This window comes from Capra hircus, chromosome 1, assembly GCF_001704415.2.
Source record: "Capra hircus breed San Clemente chromosome 1, ASM170441v1, whole genome shotgun sequence".
NCBI lineage: Eukaryota > Metazoa > Chordata > Mammalia > Artiodactyla > Bovidae > Capra > Capra hircus.
The window spans coordinates 125,685,392-125,705,463 of NC_030808.1; the positions used below are offsets into that span (position 1 = coordinate 125,685,392).

At 42.1% G+C, this 20,072-nt stretch overlaps 1 protein-coding gene and 1 non-coding gene across 2 annotated transcripts in view; both read left to right on the forward strand.

Moving 5' to 3' along the window:
* Nucleotides 3,870–20,072, forward strand: part of PCOLCE2 (procollagen C-endopeptidase enhancer 2) — an 84,803-nt gene continuing 68,600 nt past the window's right edge. Inside the window, exons 1-2 of the mRNA XM_018049534.1 lie at nt 3,870–4,220; nt 5,220–5,328. Of these exons, the coding sequence (XP_017905023.1) occupies nt 4,138–4,220; nt 5,220–5,328 (192 nt within the window). The 5' untranslated portion in view covers nt 3,870–4,137. The remainder of the gene's footprint in view (nt 4,221–5,219; nt 5,329–20,072) is intronic.
* TRNAG-CCC lies at nt 11,938–12,010 on the forward strand. Its single transcript has one exon. It is a non-coding gene; the product is annotated as a tRNA-Gly (tRNA).

Below are 20,072 nucleotides of genomic sequence, written 5' to 3' on the forward strand. Positions count from 1 at the left end.
AGCCCCTGTTTCCACTGTTTCCCCATCTATTTGCCATGAAGTGATGGGACTGGATGCCATGATCTTCATTTTCTGAATGTTGAGCTTTAAGTCAACTTTTTCACTCTCCTCCTTCACTTTCATCAGGAGGCTTTTTAGTTCTTCACTTTCTACCATAAGGGTGGTGTCATCTGCGTATCTGAGGTTATTGATATTTCTCCTAGCAATCTTGATTCCAGCTTGTGCTTCATCCAGCTCAGCATTTCTCATGATGTACTCTGCATAGAAGTTAAATAAGTAGGGTGACAATATACAGCCTTGACGTACTCCTTTCCCTATTTGGAACCATGGAACCAGTTGTTCCATGTCCAGTTCTAACTGTTGCTTCCTGACCTGCATACAGATTTCTCAAGAGGCAGGTCAAGTGGTCTGGTATTCCCATCTCTTGAAGAATTTTCCACAGTTTATTGTGATCCACACAGTCAAAGGCTTTGGCATAGTCAATAAAGCAGAAATAAATGTTTTTCTGGAACTCTCTGGCTTTTTTGATGATCCAGCGGATGTTGGCAATTTGGTCTCTGGTTCCTCTGCCTTTTCTAAAACCAGCTTGAACATCAGGAAATTCACGGTTCACGTACTGCTGAAGCCTGGCTTGGAGAATTTTGAGCATTACTTTACTAGCGTGTGAGATGAGTGCAATTGTGTGGTAGTTTGAGCATTCTTTGGCATTGCCTTTCTTTGGGATTGGAATGAAAACTGACCTTATCCAGTCCTGTGGCCACTGCTGAGCTTTCCAAATTTGTTCAAAGTGTATATTACCCAGCCTTTGCAGCACTTTCACAGCGTCATCCTTTGGGATTTGAAATAGCTCAACTGGAATTCCATCACCTCCCCTAGCTTTGTTTGTAGTGATGCTTCCTAAGGCCCACTTGACTTCACATTCCAGGATGTCTGGCTCTAGGTGAGTGATCACACCATCGTGATTATCTTGGTTGTGAAGATCCTTTTTGTACAGTTCTTCTGTATATTCTTGCCACCTCTTCTTAATATCTTCTGCTTCTGTTAGGTCCATACCATTTGTGTCCTTTATCGAGCCCATCTTTGCATGAAATGTTCCCTTGGTATCTCTAATTTTCTTGAAGAGATCTGTAGTCTTTCCCATTCTATTGTTTTCCTCTATTTCTTTGCATTGATTACTGAGGAAGGCTTTCTTATCTCTCCTTGCTGTTCTTTGGAACTCTGCATTCAAATGGGTTGTCTTTCCTTTTCTCCTTTATTTTTCGCTTCCCTTCTTTTTTTTTTTTTTTTTTTTTTCTTTTTTTTTTTCTTTTTTTTTTTTTTTTTTTTTTTTTTTCTTTTTTTTTTTTTTCGCTTCCCTTCTTTTCACAGCTATTTGTAAGGCCTCCTCAGATAGCCATTTTGCTTTTTAGCATTTCTTTTTCTTGGGGTGGTCTTGATTCGTGTCTCCTGTACGATGTCACGAACCTCCATCCATAGTTCTTCAGGCATTCTGTCTATCAGATCTAGTCCCTTAAATCTATTTCTCACTTCTACTGTATAGTCATAAGGGATTTGATTTAGGTCATACCTGAATGGTCTAGTGGTTTTCTCCACTTTCTTCAAAATGTACACACAGGTGTTGATATTATGTCCACACAGGTGCTGATATTATGCAGCAAAATACATTTGAGTGTGGTCTGATTTTGTTAGTGGTTAGTCCACTGGTGAATATCCTCATACTCTTACGACTTTGAGTCTGTGCAATTTGGTTTACTGCAAAGGCTGGGTAATATACACTTTGAACAACAAGCATCACCTCACCTACCACTCTGCATCCACAGGGTTTGGTCCCTTCCACCTTTCCCCTTTCCTAGTGCCTGGAATTCTGTGGCTACTTACCATTATACCAACACTGCATCTCTGAAGTCCAAAAATTGGTCTCACTGAAGGTTCTTACATGAACCTTCAGAGTCCACTCGGGTCTGTCTCAATTTTAACACATTAAACTTCTCGGGACATTAAAGGTTTATAATTTTGGTCAGAATTGTAGCTCCAAGTTAAATATGCATTTCTAACAGCAAATAATGAGGTCTTAGTAAATTTCTAAAATCATATGGTAACATCCATGTCTTTTTACATATCTCAACAATAATGGAACTATCAGTGCTGAAACTCTAACTTTTTTAGTGAGGATATAAACACAGTAATAAACACAGTCATTGTATAAACACATAAATTAAGAAAAGAGTTGTTGAGTACTTATGTTCAAACAGTTATCTATCCACTTAGTCATGTTTAATACTTTGTTTTTTAATTCAAAATTTTGAAAACTTAGCTTAGTCCTAAGAATGAAGTATTTTCTGGCTATGATCACTTCAAATCATTACCAGAAAGTGAGTTGAGCAATATTTTCACTCTATAATTTAAAACTCTGACTTTTCAATAAAATATCATCTAAAACACATATGCTATTGGGTAGCGTGCTCTTGAAAAATATGCAAAATAAACAATCATTTATTTTCCTATTTGCTGTTTTAAAACAATTTTATTGGGTTGACGGTGTCGGTTTCAGGATGCAATGTTGTTTTCCAAATTCTGTAATCCTTTTTTTTTTTAATGTCTCACAGGGTGTGGTGCCTTTAGAAAATTTTTTAAAAGTTGTAGTTCTTGGTGTATTTTTCCTTCACTTTTTCAAAAATAGTAAGAAAATCTAAACCCCACAGGGAAATTCTGGTTCCTACTATTGAATCCTGGAATCCACTTTTCTAAAAATAAGATTATTCTATGTAGCCAACTTGTTTATTTCCTTGCCAGGAGTAATTATGTTCTTAACACTGTAGGTTCATTATTAGGAATGAAGTCTTGGTAAGTACTATCTTAATGCTTATTATTATTATTTTGCTTAGAATGGTGAAAATAATGCAGGAGGAACATCTAAAAGGAGGCATCTAAATTCAGCTATATCCCTTTTGTGGGGACCTGGTCATTGAAAAACCTCGGTGAATCCATTCCATTCTTGTTTTTCTTTTACTAATCCATGGTTATTGAGAAGCACTTAGCAAAATAAATATTTAAAATTATTTTTAATTAAAACTAATTAAAAGAAATAAAGTCTTGACTCCATAAGACTGCAATTGTTCTTAGAAAAACAAATTCTCTATAAATCTTCAGTAATTAATACTACAGAAAAAGACATTGTTGGAAAATATCTTTTTAAAAAGAGAGAGATGCCAGCAAAGAAATACTATTTTCAAAACATAACAGGGGATAGTGAGAACTGATGATCCGGATTTTGTCTTATATTTGGCACAATAATGATAATTCAGTCACAAATCGCATGGCTGAAAACTCCTTTCTAACTTCTAATCCCCCTCCCAAATAGAAACTCTCTCCCTATTCTCACACACCAGTAAATACATAAAAGAATCTACTGACACTGTACGTGTGTATGGAGGGGTGTGTGTGTGTGTAGGTCCGTGTTTGCTTAAAGTAAGAGAATTAGGGTAGGAGTTAAAATATGATAGAATCCCTCTTTTATTTTCCCCTTTCTGTCCTTGGAGCTGGGTGTTTGAAGGAGGAACCCTACGTTTTCCAGCAACCAGCAAGCGTCAATACTTTTTATTTAAAAGCAACTAGAGAAAAACACCCCCTAAAGCAAACCAAGGCCACCCCACCCCCCATCATCTGTGGATCAAGGCACCAAGTTCCATTTGGGTACCACTTGGCAAGGGGTTCTCTTTCATCCTTCTCCTCACCGCCCCTGCCGGCGGGATGTGACCGGGACTGCGGGTCTCGGGGTGCCAGCGAGGAGCCGCCCGCCCGCCCCAAGAGAGGAGGAGGCTCCGGCCTGGGAGCCGCCCCCTCTCTCTGCTGGAGAACAAACGGGATATTCAGCAGTGGCCTGTGGCTGCCAGAGCAACTCCTCAGGGGACATCCAGCGGCGAAGCAGACTGCACCGTAATCGCCTCTAGAAAAGCGCCCCGGCCCCGCCTGCCGCGCACACCCAGCTACCTGGGCTGCCCTGCGGCGGCGCGTGCGAGCGAGCGGGAGAAGCCGCGGTGCGGGGCGCGCCGGGGCGGGAGCCCGGGCGGGTGCGGAGCGCGCAGTGCTCCGGTGTGCGCGCCGGGGTGGGGCGAGCCCCGAGCGTCTTCACCAGCCATGAGGGGCGCGGGCGCCTGGGCCCGGCTCTGCCTGCTGCTGGCCGCTGCCGCCCAGCACTCGCGGCCGCAGCTCTCGGAGAGGTAACGCGACCCCCATCCGCACCCCTCCCCTCCTCCCTTCCTTCCCCTCGCCCGCTGCTTTGCTTTACCCAGTCCACTTAGGGGCGCCGGGGGACCCACGCGCCACCGGGACGCGGGATGGCGCCCGTCGTCGGGGCTCCCTCCTGCGCCCCTAGTTTCGCCCGCTGGACGGCCCTGCAGCTGGCCAGCCACCACGTGGTAGGGGCTTAACCTGCCCTGGGTCTCCTCTGCCCGCAGCTTTATATGGGTGCAAAGAAGCACTGGGGCCCAAATATGTGAACTTTGGTTTACTTCTGTTTTCTTCCCTGGAGACGCTTTGCCCAGAGGCTTAAGCCTACGGAAAAGCCCGAGTTGCCCGGCGCCCGGGAGCAGCTCTCGGAAAGTTAACTCTTCGCCAACCTCTGAGCTGCTGGATGGCTCCGGGACCTGGGCTGGAGGACTCGTCCTATGGTCAACTTTGGCATCTCCTTTTCCACCTCCATCACCATCAACCTCCCTTTTCAGTGGGAGGCTCTGCCAATGGCCAACTATTTTCCAAAACGGGGAAATTAGGCATCTCTCTTAATCTAGGAAATTAAAACTTTTCCACATTAACTAATTAGTTGTCTATCTTTAAAACCATGCACTTCACAGAGCCTAGCTCTCACCCTTTCTCTCTCACTCCCCCGAGTTACATTTTCTATTTACCGTTTTCCAGTGACATCTTATCACTTGATAAGGACTTGATTGCATATTGATGGTGGATGGATGGATGGATAGATCAGTAAATTGATCTTGTTATTATAGTGTTACTATGGTGGAGATCATTGTAGCTGGACTGAATGTTTTATTAGGCATAATTTAAATATTCTAAGCGCTAATAAGTATTTCAAATTCCCTATATGATGCAGGCACTTAATAGTATTCATTTTATCCCTATTAATAAACTACATCTTTCTGAAACTGACAGTGAATTGTTAGGCTCTGTTTCAGATTTCTTTTCCTCTCTTATTTTCCCAGACCTGTTTTCACATGTGGCGGCATTCTTACCGGAGAGTCTGGGTTTATTGGCAGTGAAGGTTTTCCTGGAGTGTACCCTCCCAATAGCAAATGTACCTGGAAAATCACAGTAAGCAGTTTTTAAAAGATTATTCTCCAAAAATGAATACTGAAAACTTTAAAAGCTGCTGCTCTTTTTCTCTGGTGACAGAATTTGGGTTGGGGGTAAATGTCTGAAATAGTGAAATGTTGGCTTTGCCTCAACTATTTGGGAGATTTTTAATAGAACTGGTGGTGTCCTGTGTTAACAATTAGAAAGGGCTCGAGATAATGCTTGGAGGGATAAATTCTTAAAGCAGATGTGTTTTCTGAAAACCCAGTTGGACTCAGCTGAATTTTATGGATTCAGAATGAAGGCTATTTTCAGGCAAAGGCCTCTTGTAAAGACTTTTAGGAGCTATTTATTGCTTGTGCCTTTCATAAATGTCTCCAGTGGTGGATAGAAAATCAAAGGTAGTACTCACCTCTGACTACTTTATTTCCATTGGAGGGCAGTTAGGCAAAAGAAAAAGAAAAAAAAATCCTATTAATGTCTCTGACTTAAAACCACCCTAAAGGGACTTCCCTGGTGGTCTAGTGGCTAAGACTCTGAGCTTCCAATGCAGAGGGCAAGGGTTTGAGCCCTGGTGGGGGAAGTCCCACATGCTGCAACTAAAAGCATGTTGCAGCTAAAAAGGATCCCACAACACAAGATCCTGCATGCTGCAGCTAAGACCTAGCATAGACAAATAAATATTAAAAAAATTAAATGATTGTTCTCACAAATGCATTTGGGGGGGAAGGATATTTTTAAAAAACCACCACTAAAGGCAATCTAAAAATAGAGAATAATAATAACTTAGTGGGGAAAAGGGCTTCCCTTGTGGCTCAGCTGGTAAAGAATCTGCCTGCAATGTGGGAAGCCATGGTTCGATGCCGGGGTTGGGAAGATTCCCTGGAGAAGGGAACGGCACCCACTCCAGTATTCTGGCATGAAGGATTCCATAGTCCATGGGGTCGAAAAAAGTCAGACAGGACTGAGCAACTTTTACTTTCACTTTCAGAGGGAGAAATGCCTAAATATCAAACAAAAACTAACAGAATGCCCAGGCTGGTTAGTAATAGCACAGATTAAGTTAAGTCAAGATACGAAGTCAGATTTAGAGACAGCTAGCTTAAAAAAAATAAGTCTGGATTTAGTCAACTAGACTGAGTCATCTCTCCAGTTAGCACAGTAGTGACTGTTATCTTCTGTAATTTTTCATTTTAGGGAAGTTGTTTAATAATTGAACACATTAGTTCACTGAAAGCTTCATTCAATGTCAGCCATGAATTATGATTTTTTTAAGTAGATACCTCTTGTTGAGCACTTACTGTGTGCCAGAAGTTAACAGGCATAATTTTACCGAATCTTTGAGATCCTGTGAGAAAGTACTATTATTCCCATATTATAGATGAGGAAACTGAGGCCCAGAGCAGCGGTATAAATGTTCATGCTCAGTTGCTTAAGTTGTGTCCGACTCAGTTGTAGCCCTGCCAGGCTCCTCTGTCCATGGGGATTCTCCAGCAAGAATACTGGAGTGGATTGCCATGCCCTCCTCCAGGGGATCTTCCTGACCGAGGGATGAAACTCGGGTCTCTTGCATTGCAGGTAGATTCTTTACTGCTGAGCCACCAGGGAAGCCCCTCGAAATATTGATATTAGCATAAATGTAAAATAAGGCTCTGAAACAAACATGTAACTTGGTTTTCACATTATAGTTGTTTTTCAGTTGTAAGTAAATGGCTACGAGTTAAAAATGATCCAAGGAAATTAGGGACTGAGAGGCATCTTGTGCCTGACAAGTAGACTCCATGGTTAGCCCAGTGTTTTGGGTGTTAGGGGCATTGTTAGTGTTGGTGGGACAGAGGAGGGTGTCCAGTGAAAGTTCTCCTTGACAAACTAGAGTGCTCTAGAGAGCCCTGACTACCCATTCTTATGTATGGGGGAGGGAAGTATTAATGGATGCTGCCTATGGATACAATGCAAAGGTGAGGTAGGTGGGCCCACATTTCTTCACTCATAAGCTGTGTGATGGATTTATCTTCTTTAAACCTCAAGATTGTTGTAAAGACAACATGAGATGGTACATATAAAGCTCTTGGGCTGAGTGCCTGGGATATAATGAGTGCTCACTAAGTATTAGCCAACACTGTTACCCTTCTTTGCTGGTACTGACTCATCTTTCCTTCTGACCCACAGGCAACGTGGCAGATCACTGCCACCCACTTAGTATATTTGGCTGAGCTGGGCTTGGCATCAGCTATAAGCAGCTCATCTTTGATGTAACAATCAATGTTGTCATGTACCTTTAGGAAATTTTTGTACTTCAGTTCTCCTATAATCTTGTTGGGGAGATTCTATGTGAGTTAGGACTAGGTCAGCTCCCAGTTGAAGGGATCCAAAGTAACAGTAGCTCAACCAGAAGGTTGGGTTTCCCTGGTGGCTCAATGGTAAAGAATCCACCTGTCAATGCAGGAGACGCAGGTTCAATCCTTGGGTTGGGAAGATCCCCTGGAGAAGGGAATGGCGACTCATGCCAGTATTCTTGTCTGGGAAATCCTGTGGACAGGGGAGCCTGGCATGCCACAGTCCATGGGGTTGCAAAGAGTCGGACACAACTTAGCAACTAGAGCAACAAAAAACCAGAAGCTTGGTTCTCCCTTACGTGAAGGGGTCTGGAGGTAGACAATCCAGAATTGGTGTGGCTGCTTCAAATCATTAGGAACTCAGTATCCTGTCAGATGTGTGCTCAAGTTCTAGCCATCAGTTAGGTACATGGTCTAGCCAGCAAAAAGGAAGAGAAGAAGGGCACAGATCCTCCCTTTAAGGACATTGTGCAGAATTACATGCACCTCACTGTTCACATCACATTTGCCAGTTATTAATTACGTGGCCCCTACTAGCTGCAAGGAAACCCTGAAATGAAGGCTTCTTGTCAGGAATCTGTGAGCTCCGCTAAAATCCAGAAGTCTTCTTTTGAATAAACGTCTTCTATCAACTGTGGAAAGAAGGGAAAACAAGCAGACGACAGGCAGTCTCTGTGACATATTTATTTGTGGTTTGCCTAGGCTGCCCGAACTAATGTTCAAAAGTTGAGTAACAAATGCCAGCCTTTTTAGAAAAAAATATATTTTTAGAAAGCATAGGTAATGTACAAGAAAGGACGGCACAATTTGTTTTTCTAGTGAAAAGTTTTATAGTTTTCACTCTTAGCTGGTTGATTCTATTTCAAGCGGCTGCCACTTGTATGTTTGCATGTGAGTAGCACGAAGAGCTTCCAGAGGAGCCCAGAACATTCTCCTGGTTATAATTGTATCCTCAGCAGAATATTCACAAAGGCCGTGGATGCTCTCAAGGTTATAGTCTGGCGGTATATTCTTTTCTTCATATTTCACAAGGAAAAGAACTACATCATTGGTAAAAATCTTTACAGTTCTTCCTCATGGTCCTCTGGTGTGTCAGAGTAGCTAAAAGGAGTTCCCTAGCTTCTGTGTCAGAGAAGGCGATGGCACTCCACTCCAGTACTCTTGCCTGGAAAATCCCATGGACGGAGGAGCCTGGTAGGCTGCAGTCCACGGGGTCGCAAAGAGTCGGAGATGACTGAGCGACTTCACTTTCACTTTTCACTTTCATGCATTGGAGAAGGAAATGGTAACCCACTCCAGTATTCTTGCCTGGAGGATCCCAGGGACGGGGGAGCCTGGTGGGCTGCCGTCTATGGGGTCGCACAGAGTCGGACACGACTGAAGCAACTTAGCAGCTTCTGTGTATCCCTGGGTTGATAAAAGAAGGAGAAGGGTGGTTGGGCTACAGTCTGTAGAAGCTTGTAGCCCTAAGGTCTATTATTCATTCAACAAATGTATGTTGGGTCTTGGATACCACTGGAGTTATGGTGAACAAGCTCCTTGCCCTCATGCAGCTAGCATCCTAGTTTGGAGAGATGAGGCAATTAATGTTTAAACAAACAAGTAAATAAGAAAATATTCAAATATTTCTTATTTAAATAAGTAAATAAGTAGTGATGAATGAATTATAAAAATAAAGTGGATACTACTTCACACCCATTAGGATGGCTACTATAAAAAATAGAAAATAACAAGTGTTGATAAAGAAGTGGAGACACTGGAACCCTTGTGCATTGCTGATAGGAATGTAAAATTATGCAGCTGCTGTGGAAAACAATGGGACACTTTCTCAAGAAATTAAGCATAGAATTATATTATCCAGATATTCCACATCAGGGTGTATACCGAAAAGAAGTGAAAGCTGGAATTTGAACAGATATTTATATGTCCATGTTCTTGGCCACAATAGCCAAAAGGTAGAAGCAATCCAGGTATCTATCTACAGATTAATGGACAAACAAAATGTGGTATACAGAGGAATATTATTCAGCTTTAACTATTAAAGAAATTCTGACACGTGCTATAACATCGATAAACCTCAAAGACATTATGCTAAGTGAAATAAACCAGTCACAAAAGGACAAATATTGTATGATTCTTTTAACATGGGGGCACCAAGAGTAGTCAGAATCAGAGACAGGAAGTAGAATGGTAGTCTTCTCAGGCTGGGGAGTAGAGGAAAGGAGTTAGTATTTAATGGATATAGAGGTTCAGTTGGGAGGGATGAGAAGGTTCTGGAGATGGATGTTGGTGATGGGTGCACCACAATGTGAGTGTACTTTATGCTCCTGACCTATACACTTACAACAATGGTGAAAACGGGTGCATTTTATGTTACGTATATTTTACCAAGATAAAAAATATTTTCAAAATAAAACAAGGGAATTTCCTCATGGCTCAATGGTTAGAATGCTATACTTCCATTGCTGAGGGTGCAGGTTCAGTCCCTGGTCAGGGAAGTAAGATTCTGCAAGCTGCACGGCACAGTTAAAAAATAATAATAATAATAATTAAATAAAACAGAGCAGTGGAGTATTAGATGATAATTGTATGATTCACTTACATGAAATATTCAGAAAAGGCAAATCCGTAGAGACAGAGTATTATCGATTAGTGCTTGCCTGTGGCAGGGGACAGGTAGGTATGGGGATTAACAGTTAATGGTCATGAGGGATCTCAAGAAGGTGGAAATAGTCTAAAACTGACCTATGGTGGTGGTTGTACAACTTGGTATTTTCACTAAAAGTGCATTTAAAATGGGTGAGTTTTATAATATGTTAATATTCCTCAAGAAATTTGTGAAACAACTAAACAGACATAACCTAGTGGTGGAATAGCAGGAGCAATGAATGAGGTGATCAGGAAAGGCCACTCTGAGGAGGTGACATTTGAACTGAGGCCTGAATGATAAGGAGCCAGCCATGTGAAGGTCTGGGGAAGAGCATTTTAGGCAGAGGGAACAGCAAGCATTGGTACAAAGGCCCTGAGATTCAAAGAAGCTTGACTTGTCTGAAGAACAGCCAGGAGATCAGTGTGGCTGGGAACAGAATGAGCAAAGGGGGTGACTAGAGAAGAAGTCAAAAAGGTGAGCAGGGCCTTGCAGGCCATGGTGAAGAGGTTGAATTTTTTGAGTAGGAAGCTACTGGAGAATCTTGCAGAGGAGTGAGATGATCTGATTTTTTTTTTTTTAAGATTTTTTTTTCTTTGATGTGGACCATTTTTAAAGTCTTTATTGAATTTGTTATAATATCGTTTCTGTTTTATGTTTTGGTCTTTTACTCTCCCGGCATGTGGGATCTCAGCTCCCTAACCAGGGATTGAACTCGCACACTTGAATTGGAAGGCAAAATCTTAACCCCTGGACTGTCAGGGAAGTCCAGAGATGATTTGATTTGAAAAGATGATTCTGGCTGCTGTGTGGAAAATGAGTTGAAGGGAGCTAAGAGTAGAAGCCAAGAGACCAATTAGGAAGCTCTGTGGTCTCCAGGAGAGAGAAGGTGGTAGAATGGACAAGGGTAGTTACCAAGGAGATGAAGAAACATGGAGCCTTCTGCCTAATGCAGTTGTCTTAGAGGTTCTGAATGCAGCAAGGGCGGAGTGGTACCAGCCAAGAGGCCCGATGCTCCAGGCTCTCTCTGGACCCTTCCTTGTCACCTGCTCCAGACAGGGCTGTGTTCTGGTATAGCCTCAATCAAGGCAGTCTATTAAAGGCTTTCTGAAAGCCAGTGGATCCAGTTTACCTTCTAGCTCCTGCAGTCAGTAAATCCCACTAGAGATTCAATATCATAGAGACCTCTCAAGATGGAAGAGTCTCAGAGTAGCCCTCAAACTCAAGTTCCCATAGCTAGAAATATCCCGCCTCTCACCCCGCATCTGCCTCCCAGTCCATTCTTCTAGACTGAAGATGTGTCCCAGCAAGGTGGCTTTCGCCATCAAATCCTTGTCATCAAACTGTGTCTTATCAGTGGGGGGTTGGGGAAAGTCTGATGTTAATGTCTATATACTCTGAGAAAGGTGAAGGCTAGATAGTGGTCCCAAGCAAACTTTCTAGCCATTTGTATTGGACTTTCTGATATGGAAGTTCAATTTGCAGAGTGGAAATTTAGATTTATCTTTCAATTATAGTACTTAAAAGAATTCAGTGCTATTCTGTGGACAGCTGCACTGTCTAAATGCACAATCAACACTGGCTATTTAAATTTAAACTTAATTAAATTTAAGTTACAAATTTTAAATCCAGTTCCTTGGAACTTCTCTGGTGGTCCAGTGGCTAAGACTCTGCACTCCCAATGCAGGGGATCCAGGTTCGATACCTGGTCAGGGAACTAGGTTCCAGATGCCACAACTAAAGATTTGCATGCCACAACTAAGACCCAGCATGGCCAAATAAAACTTTTAAAAAATCCAGTTCCTCAGTCATATTTCAAATGCTCAGTGGCCACATGTAGATGGCAGTCACCATATTAGACAGTATTTAATATGAATATGTCCATCATCACAAAAAGTTCTTTTGGACGGTGCTGTTGTAGATAATGTTCAAGGTTGCTTTTTTTTTTTAATTGGAATATAGTTCCTTTACAACATTGTGTTCGTTTCTGCTGTATAGCAAGTGAATTAGCTATATCCCCACCCTCTTAGACCTCCCTTCCAGCTGCCCCGCACCGACTTTCCACCCCTCTAGGTCATCACAGAGCGCCAAGCTATGCTCCCTGTTCTGCACGGCAGCTCCTGCTAGATCCCTGTGTTACGCAGGGTAGCATATACATATCAGTGCTACTCTCTCAGTTTTCCCACTGTCTCCCTCCCTGCTGTGTTCACATGTCCGTTGTCTAAGTGGGCGTCTGCACTCCTGCCCTGCAGACAGGTTCATCCGTTCTGTTTTTCTAGATTTCATATATATGCAGTATGACCCTCATAACTCAAAACGACACGTGTGCTCTAATGTTCATTGCAGCACTACTTACAATATCCAGGACATGGAAGCAACCTAGGTGTCCACTGATGAATGGATAAAGAAGATGTAGTGTGTGTGTGTATATATATATATATACTGGAATATTACTCAGCCTTAAAAACGAAAGAAATTGAGTCAGTCGTAGTGTTGTGGATGAACCTAGAGCCTGGCGTATAGAGTGAAGTTAGTATTCAGTTCAGTTCAGTCACTCAGTCATGTCCGACTCTTCGTGACCCCATGAACTGCAGCATGCCAGGCCTCCCTATCCATCACCAACCCCTGGAGTCACCCAAACCCATGTCCATTGAGTCGGTGATGCCATCCAACCATCTTATCCTCTGTCGTCCACTTCTCCCCCTGCCCTCAATCTTTCCCAGCATCAGGGTCTTTTCAAATGAGTCAGCTCTTTGCATCAGGTGGCCAAAAGATTGGAGTTTCAGCTTCAACATCAGTCCTTCCAATGACCCCTCAGGACTGATTCCCTTTAGGATGGACTGGTTGGATCTCCTTGCAGTCCAAGGGACTCTCAAGAGTCTTCTCCAACACCACAGTCAAAAGCATCAATTCTTCGGCACTCAGCTTTCTTTATAGTCCAACTCTCACATCCATATATAACCACTGGAAAAACCATAGCCTTGACTAGACAAACCTTTGTTGACAAAGTAATGTCTCTGCTTTTTAATATGCTATCTAGGTTGGTCATAACTTTCCTTCCAGGGAGTAAGTGTCTTTTAATTTCATGGCTGCAATCACCATCTGCAGTGATTTTGGAGCCCCCCAAAATAAAGTCAGCCACTGTTTCCACTGTTTCCCCATCTATTTGCCATGAAGTGATAGGACCAGATGCAATGATCTTCGTTTTCTGAATGTTGAGCTTTAAGCCAACTTTTTCTCTCTCCTCTTTCACTTTCACCAAGAGGTTCTTTACTTTCTGCCATAAGGGTGGTGTCATCTGCATATCTGAGATTATGGATATTTCTCCCGGCAGTCTTGATTCCAGCTTGTGCTTCATCCAGCCCAAGCGTTTCTCATGATGTGCTCTGCATATAAGTTAAATAAGCAGGGTGACAATATACAGCCTTGACGTACTCCTTTTCCTATTTAGAACCAGTCTGTTGTTCTAGTTCTAACTGTTGCTTCCTGACCTGCATACAGGTTTCTCAAGAGACAGGTCAGATGGTCTCATATGCCCATCTCTTGAAGAATTTTCCGCAGTTTCTTGTGATCCACACAGTCAAAGGCTTTGGCATAGTCAATAAAGCAGAAATAGATGTTTTTCTGGAACTCTCTTGCTTTTTCCACGATCCAGCGCATGTTGGCAATTTAATCTCTGGTTGCTCTGCCTTTTCTAAAACCAGCTTGAACATCTGGAAGTTCACGGTTCACGTATTGCTGAACCCTGGCTTGGAGAGTTTTAAGCATCACTTTACTAGTGTGTGAGATGAGTTGGTATTAGGTTTTACTAATTAATTTTGCTGAGTGTGTTCTAAAAAATGTTCAAATCAATTTTCCTGAGTGTGTTCTAAAAAATGATCAAATCAGAGAATTTGAGGATTAATAAATTTTAAAATATTTTGTTATCAGTGATGGGGTTAAGGTTTTCTTAGTTTCCTTTATGAGATGATGTTCACTCCTGTGACCTAAGGAGCGTCTGCATAAAATACTAAGCCTGCATATATAGGGTGGTCAGGAGTTAAGTATGATTTGACAGCTGAAGGATGTCTGATTTTTAGAAAATGGTGGCTGGTCTTCTAAACAGGCTTGGAAGGACATGATTGGGTTGAGGCAAAAGTCATCCAAAGTGATTGAAGGATAAGAACTGTTAATAGTAACTGCACCTGTATCAAGCCTGGCAACACGAAGTGAAGCTCCACTTATTGACATATCACCACCTGGACCTCTCTATTACAGTGGTCCTTGTGGTGGGCACATATGCCCAGAGGGGCAGGACTGTGCTGGAGAACGTCCTGCCAGAGATCCCCCCCACCCCTGCCTAAAAGTCAGAAAGAGTAGACCATTGTCAACAAGAGCACAGCCAGTGGGATACAGCTTACTGCTACATTGGCAAGGCACATTTACAAAGACCCCCCCTAGCATGGTTCTAGGTGCTGGAGACACACAGATGAATATGTGGGATATGCGAGCATGGCGGGCTGGGCAGCCTGGGATGACGTGTTTCCCAGGCTCTGAGTGGGAAGGGAGGTAAAGCCCAACAGGCACCTTGACTTCTTGATCCCAGAGACACAAAGATCACCATTCTATTAGTGGTTTCCTGATAAATTCGTTGCTAACTTGGCACATCAGCAGTTCTTCTGAACCGTGATAGCCTCATCCATAACTTGTTCATTTTTCAATCTCATAGTAGAACTAGAAATTCATAGTGATTATTTGAAACAATTTTTTAAAATAAGAAGAGCATACATAGGTAGCAAAATCACACCTTGCGAAAGCAATTCTGTTCAGAGTCTGACTTGGGCTGCATGTGGCATGGCCAGCTAAGTGGAACCAGCTGAACCTTTGTTTATAGCCGCTATGCAAATTAGAGGAAACTTGAAGCCTAGAACCTTCTGGGAACTCTCCTCTACTAGGTATGTAGAAATCTTTATTTTAAATTGGTTCCTGACGTTAAAACTAAATATTGCATCTGAATTGCTGTTATTATCTAAAGAAATAGCAATTGGCAGGCAGATGTCAGTGAAAATTATTCTGTCCTTACATTTAAAAGTGGGCATCATTAACAGAAACAGTTTTTAAAAATGAGATAATTCATGTACGTGGTCCTATTGTTATAAATCATCATTGAAATTGCAAGGCATTTATTTATGATTTATGTCTCATCTTTATTTCCAGTTTTTTTAAAGGCACTGAAATTAGAGAGCAGATTATTGAAGGTTTCAGTTATTATTTTTGGCAGAAATCTGGCTTGGGAAAAAAACCAGCTAACATTTGAGCAGTTTAAAATTTGGTACTGGAGGTTCCTTTAGCTCTGAAGTAAGTAATGTGGAACGATCAAAAAGTCACAGACCTATGCCAGAAATGGGAGGAGAATTACAGCAATGAATAGAGTCAGTCCCATTTAAGCTGAAAGTATGTGGCAAAATTTTCCTTGTTTAGCTAATTCACACAAGAAAAAAGGCGTCAATTGTCATATGTAGATCTTCAGGTTCCCCAAGTAATATACGTACTGTCACTTTGATAACTACCTTTTTTCTTCTGTTCAACAGCAATTAAATATACTAGTTATTATGTAGGTCATGGATCTAAAATAATAACATGTAGTTATTTCATCTGCATCCTATTCCATGATGTCAGTGGATACATGTTATTATGTCCATTTCACAAATGGTGAAACTGAGGTCTAAAGCATTTGTATCTTTACAAATATCCCTGAAAATGGCATGAAAAGACTAGCACAATTCTAACTTGGCAATACAAATGCACTCTTATGCCCTTCTGTAATAAATAAACAGACATTCATTCAGTGCTTGTTGAGCATCTACTGTGTACTGAGCATTGGGTGGGGTCCTGGGAGTAAAAAGGGAATTTATATCCTTAGGGAGTTTATAATCTGGTAGGGAGTAGTTAGGGTTCCCTGGTGGCTCAGTGGTAAAGAATCCACCTGCCAATGCAGGAGACCTGGGTTCGATCCCTGGGTTGGGAAGATCTGGAGAAGGAAATGGCAACCCACTCCATTATTCTTCCCTGGGAAATCCCATGGGCAGAGGAGCCTGGTGGGCTGCAGTCCATGGAATTGCCAAAGAGTCAAACACGACTTAGCAACTAAACAACAACAAGGAGGAGTTAGATAGGAAAATCAAGAACTTCCCTGATGGTTCACTGGTCCACTTGCCAATGCAGGGAACACCAGTTCAATCCTTGATCCGGGAAGATCCCACATGCTGAGGGGCAACCAAGTCCATGCACCACCACAACTGAGCCCGAGCCCTAGAGCCTGTGAACTGCAACGACTGAAGCCCATGAGCCCTGGAACCGGTGCTTCACAACAAGAGGAGTCACCACAATGAGTAGCCTCTGCTTGCTGCAACTAGAGAAAGCCTCCGTGCAGCAACAAAGACCCAGTGCAGCCAAAAATAAATAAATGTATAACATTTTTTAAAAATAAACACCTTAAAAATAGAAAATCAATAGCAATTCTGTTGTGTAAATAATTATGCTGCTCACTGTAAGTATAGTTTTAAGTATTGATAATGTGGAATAAGGCTTATGAGATTTTAAAAATTATTGAAGGTTTTAGATGATTTAAATGAAAATAGTTCTTACCTCACGCAAAGTGTAAAAGATGCCATGACTCATTTTACCTCTATGCTGCTCTGAGACTTGAGAAATTGTTATATGCCCTTTGTTTGATAGCACAGGGCTATTTCACAATACATGCCTTGATATTTCTAAGTATGCCTGACAAACAATGATGTATAGGCATTCCTGTACCATGGGGGGATTTTGTTACTAATGTGTGTTAAAGTCATCATACGGAATACATCCTCCAAAAGCCTGATTAAATTTAAATGGCATTCACATTTAGTTTAAAGAAATGATAGACTGAAAATTTGATTGGGATGTACATCCTCCCAATAACCTTCGTATGGCTTCATGAAAGTAAAGCAGGGGTGGGACATGGAATATCATGAAAATTGATACATATAGTGATTATTTATTAAGATTAGCACTAGGTATATAATTTGAGAAAACAAATAGGGAATTTAGACAGGAACTCAACATTTAAGTCCCTTAATTATACTGAAGGCTATAGCAAGGAGTTCTAAAATTACTGTAATTATTATTTGCCTGGCATAACCACAGCAGGACAGATAGGGGAATGGAATTTTGGCCTTCAACAAATATTTCCTGGCTTTAAACTCCATGTAGGATTTAGAGTTAAATAGAGATTTAAATTCCAGTCTTAACTGTGGGGTTTGTCTTAATGTACATATACATTGGTTGGACTAGGCTTCATTATTTCAGCTGCCTGAGTAGTAATTTAACGCAGTGCTTGACTTAATATTATTTATATCAAATTCCTTAGTAAAGATGAGTACAGTTAACAGAAATGTCTCATACCCAAACTTGATTATATGAACAAGAGCGCCATAGCTGCTTGTTTCTTAGTTAGGAGAGTGTCATTCAGAAGCTTTGTGATTCTTACAACCCTTATGTGTGTGTGTGTGTGTGTGTGTGTGTGTGTGTGTGTGTGTGTGCGTGCGCGTGCTCAGTTGCTCAGTCGTGTCCAACTCAGTCGTGTCTTGGACTGTAACCTGCCAGGCTCCTCTGTCCATAAGATTTCCCAGGGAAGAATGCTGGAGTGGGTTCCCATGGCCTTCTCCAGGGGATCTTCCCAACCCAGGGATTGAACCTGCATCTCCTGCATTGCAGACGAATTCTTTACCCACTGAGCCATTTGGGAAGCCCCTTTATGACCCTTAAATTGTCCCAGTGAGGTTTCAGTTGATAAACACTGGAAGAATTAAAACGTTTTCCTTGCTGCCTTCCATCCTTGTGAGAAGGAGGGAAGAATACAGATCCTAAATAAATAAGCCAAGTAGATGACGTTTTCCCACTGAGGCCTCAGTCCAATTTTTCTGAATGTGTTTATTTTGCTGTTTGCTCTTAAGGGCTTCTGTTGCTTGTTTTTGTTTTGTTTTTCTTTGCTGTCTCACATGGAAATCAAATATGTTTTTGTTGATTGACAACATGATGTTTTATTAATGTGCTTGTTTGTACTGCCTGTATTTTTAGTGCTTGGTGAAGGCAGATATCTTAGAAAGGGCTTAATGAGCAGAGAAGGAAATGAGAGACCATGAAAATGAACTCTTCTTTGGGTATTTTTTCTAAAAAAGATTCTCTTTAATAATATATTAATGACAAAAGTCATTTTTTTCTGAAATATTGCTATAATAGAGCATAAATATAGCAGTCTAAAACTCTCTATTAAAAAGCTGTCTAATGAGAAAGCATTTAACAGAGGTAAAACACTCAGAAGTGATTCTAAATATTTTATTATTAAAAAGACTGGTGGAGTTACTTTCCAGAGTTCCCTTTCTCAGAGTTCAATTTATGATATGGAATTACAGGCAAATTTGAATTGTTCCAAGAATTTTGTGGATTCCTTGCAATTGGAATGGGTTGCCATGGAGTGGTGTTTCTCCTAGAGTGAGTTGTCTTGTCCTCCTCCAAGGGATCTTCCCGACCCAGAGACCGAACCTGAGTCTCCTGCACTGCAGGCGGATTCTTTACTGACTGAGCCCCCGGGGAAGCCCTTGAACTTACACACCCACCCCTTATAATTTAGCAATTTTATCAGCAGTGGCAATGGCAGTTTGGGGGTACTCTTGAATTTCTTATTCTAGGAACTTGGGAGAATAGAAGGGTTTTCTTCATTTACATTATTTCTTAGATCATAAGAGTCAGTGTGGCAGGTCTCTGCAAAACCAGTATGCTGCTGCTGCTGCTAAGTCACTTCAGTCGTGTCCGACTCTGTGCGACCCCATAGACGGCAGCCCACCAGGCTCCCCTGCCCCTGGGATTCTCCAGGCAAGAACACTGGAGTGGGTTGCCATTTCCTTCTCCAGTGCATGAAAGTGAAGAGTGAAAGTGAAGTCGCTCAGTCGTGTCTGACTCTTAGCAACCCCATGGACTGCAGCCCACCAGGCTCCTCCATCCATGGGATTTTCCAGGCAAGAGTACTGGAGTAAGGTGCCATTGCCTTCTGTGGGAAAACCAGTATAAATATCTGAAAATAAATGGGACACCCATAGAAATGTGGGGAGTTGCAGTTAAAGCAGGACAAGTCCTGCCCCTAAGTGTCGTCTCTCTCTCACCACCTCTCCAACACACTGCTGAGCATGACAAATAATAAAATAGTGTTTGCCAAAGTGTGAAGGGAGGGGAAGACCTTTTAGTCACAGACTGACTGTTCCGTAGACCAGGCTGAGAAGAAGCACGGGGAAGCCAATGGAGATTGGATTGCTGTTTACTGCTCCCAGAAAGGAGTTGATATTGTTACTGACCAGGGTTCTTGGCCCTTCTTAATCGATGGAGACTGATGAGAGGCCAGACAAGAAATTCAGGCAAGGCTTCACTGGGGCCCCTGCAGCAGCAGAGGGGAGTGAAAACAAGTAACACGCTCCCTTGCTCATTCCCTGCAGAGGGGTGAGCTGGTTCCTCATACGGGGTGAAGGTAGGGGTGTGTCCTGGGGTTGAGCCAGGGGGGTGGCTGAGGTGGCTGGCCCACCCCTGAGGTGGTGTTGAGTGCAGGGGCCATTCACAGTACCCTGTTTTTGCTCCTGGCTCTTCAGAAGTAGCAGTTGCATATTTGGTCTCTTTGTATCTTGTCCAGAATTTGCCCCAACTGCACATGCGCACGGCTCAACTGCACATGCGCACAGTTATTTTTAGTCCCTTAAAATTTCTTTGTA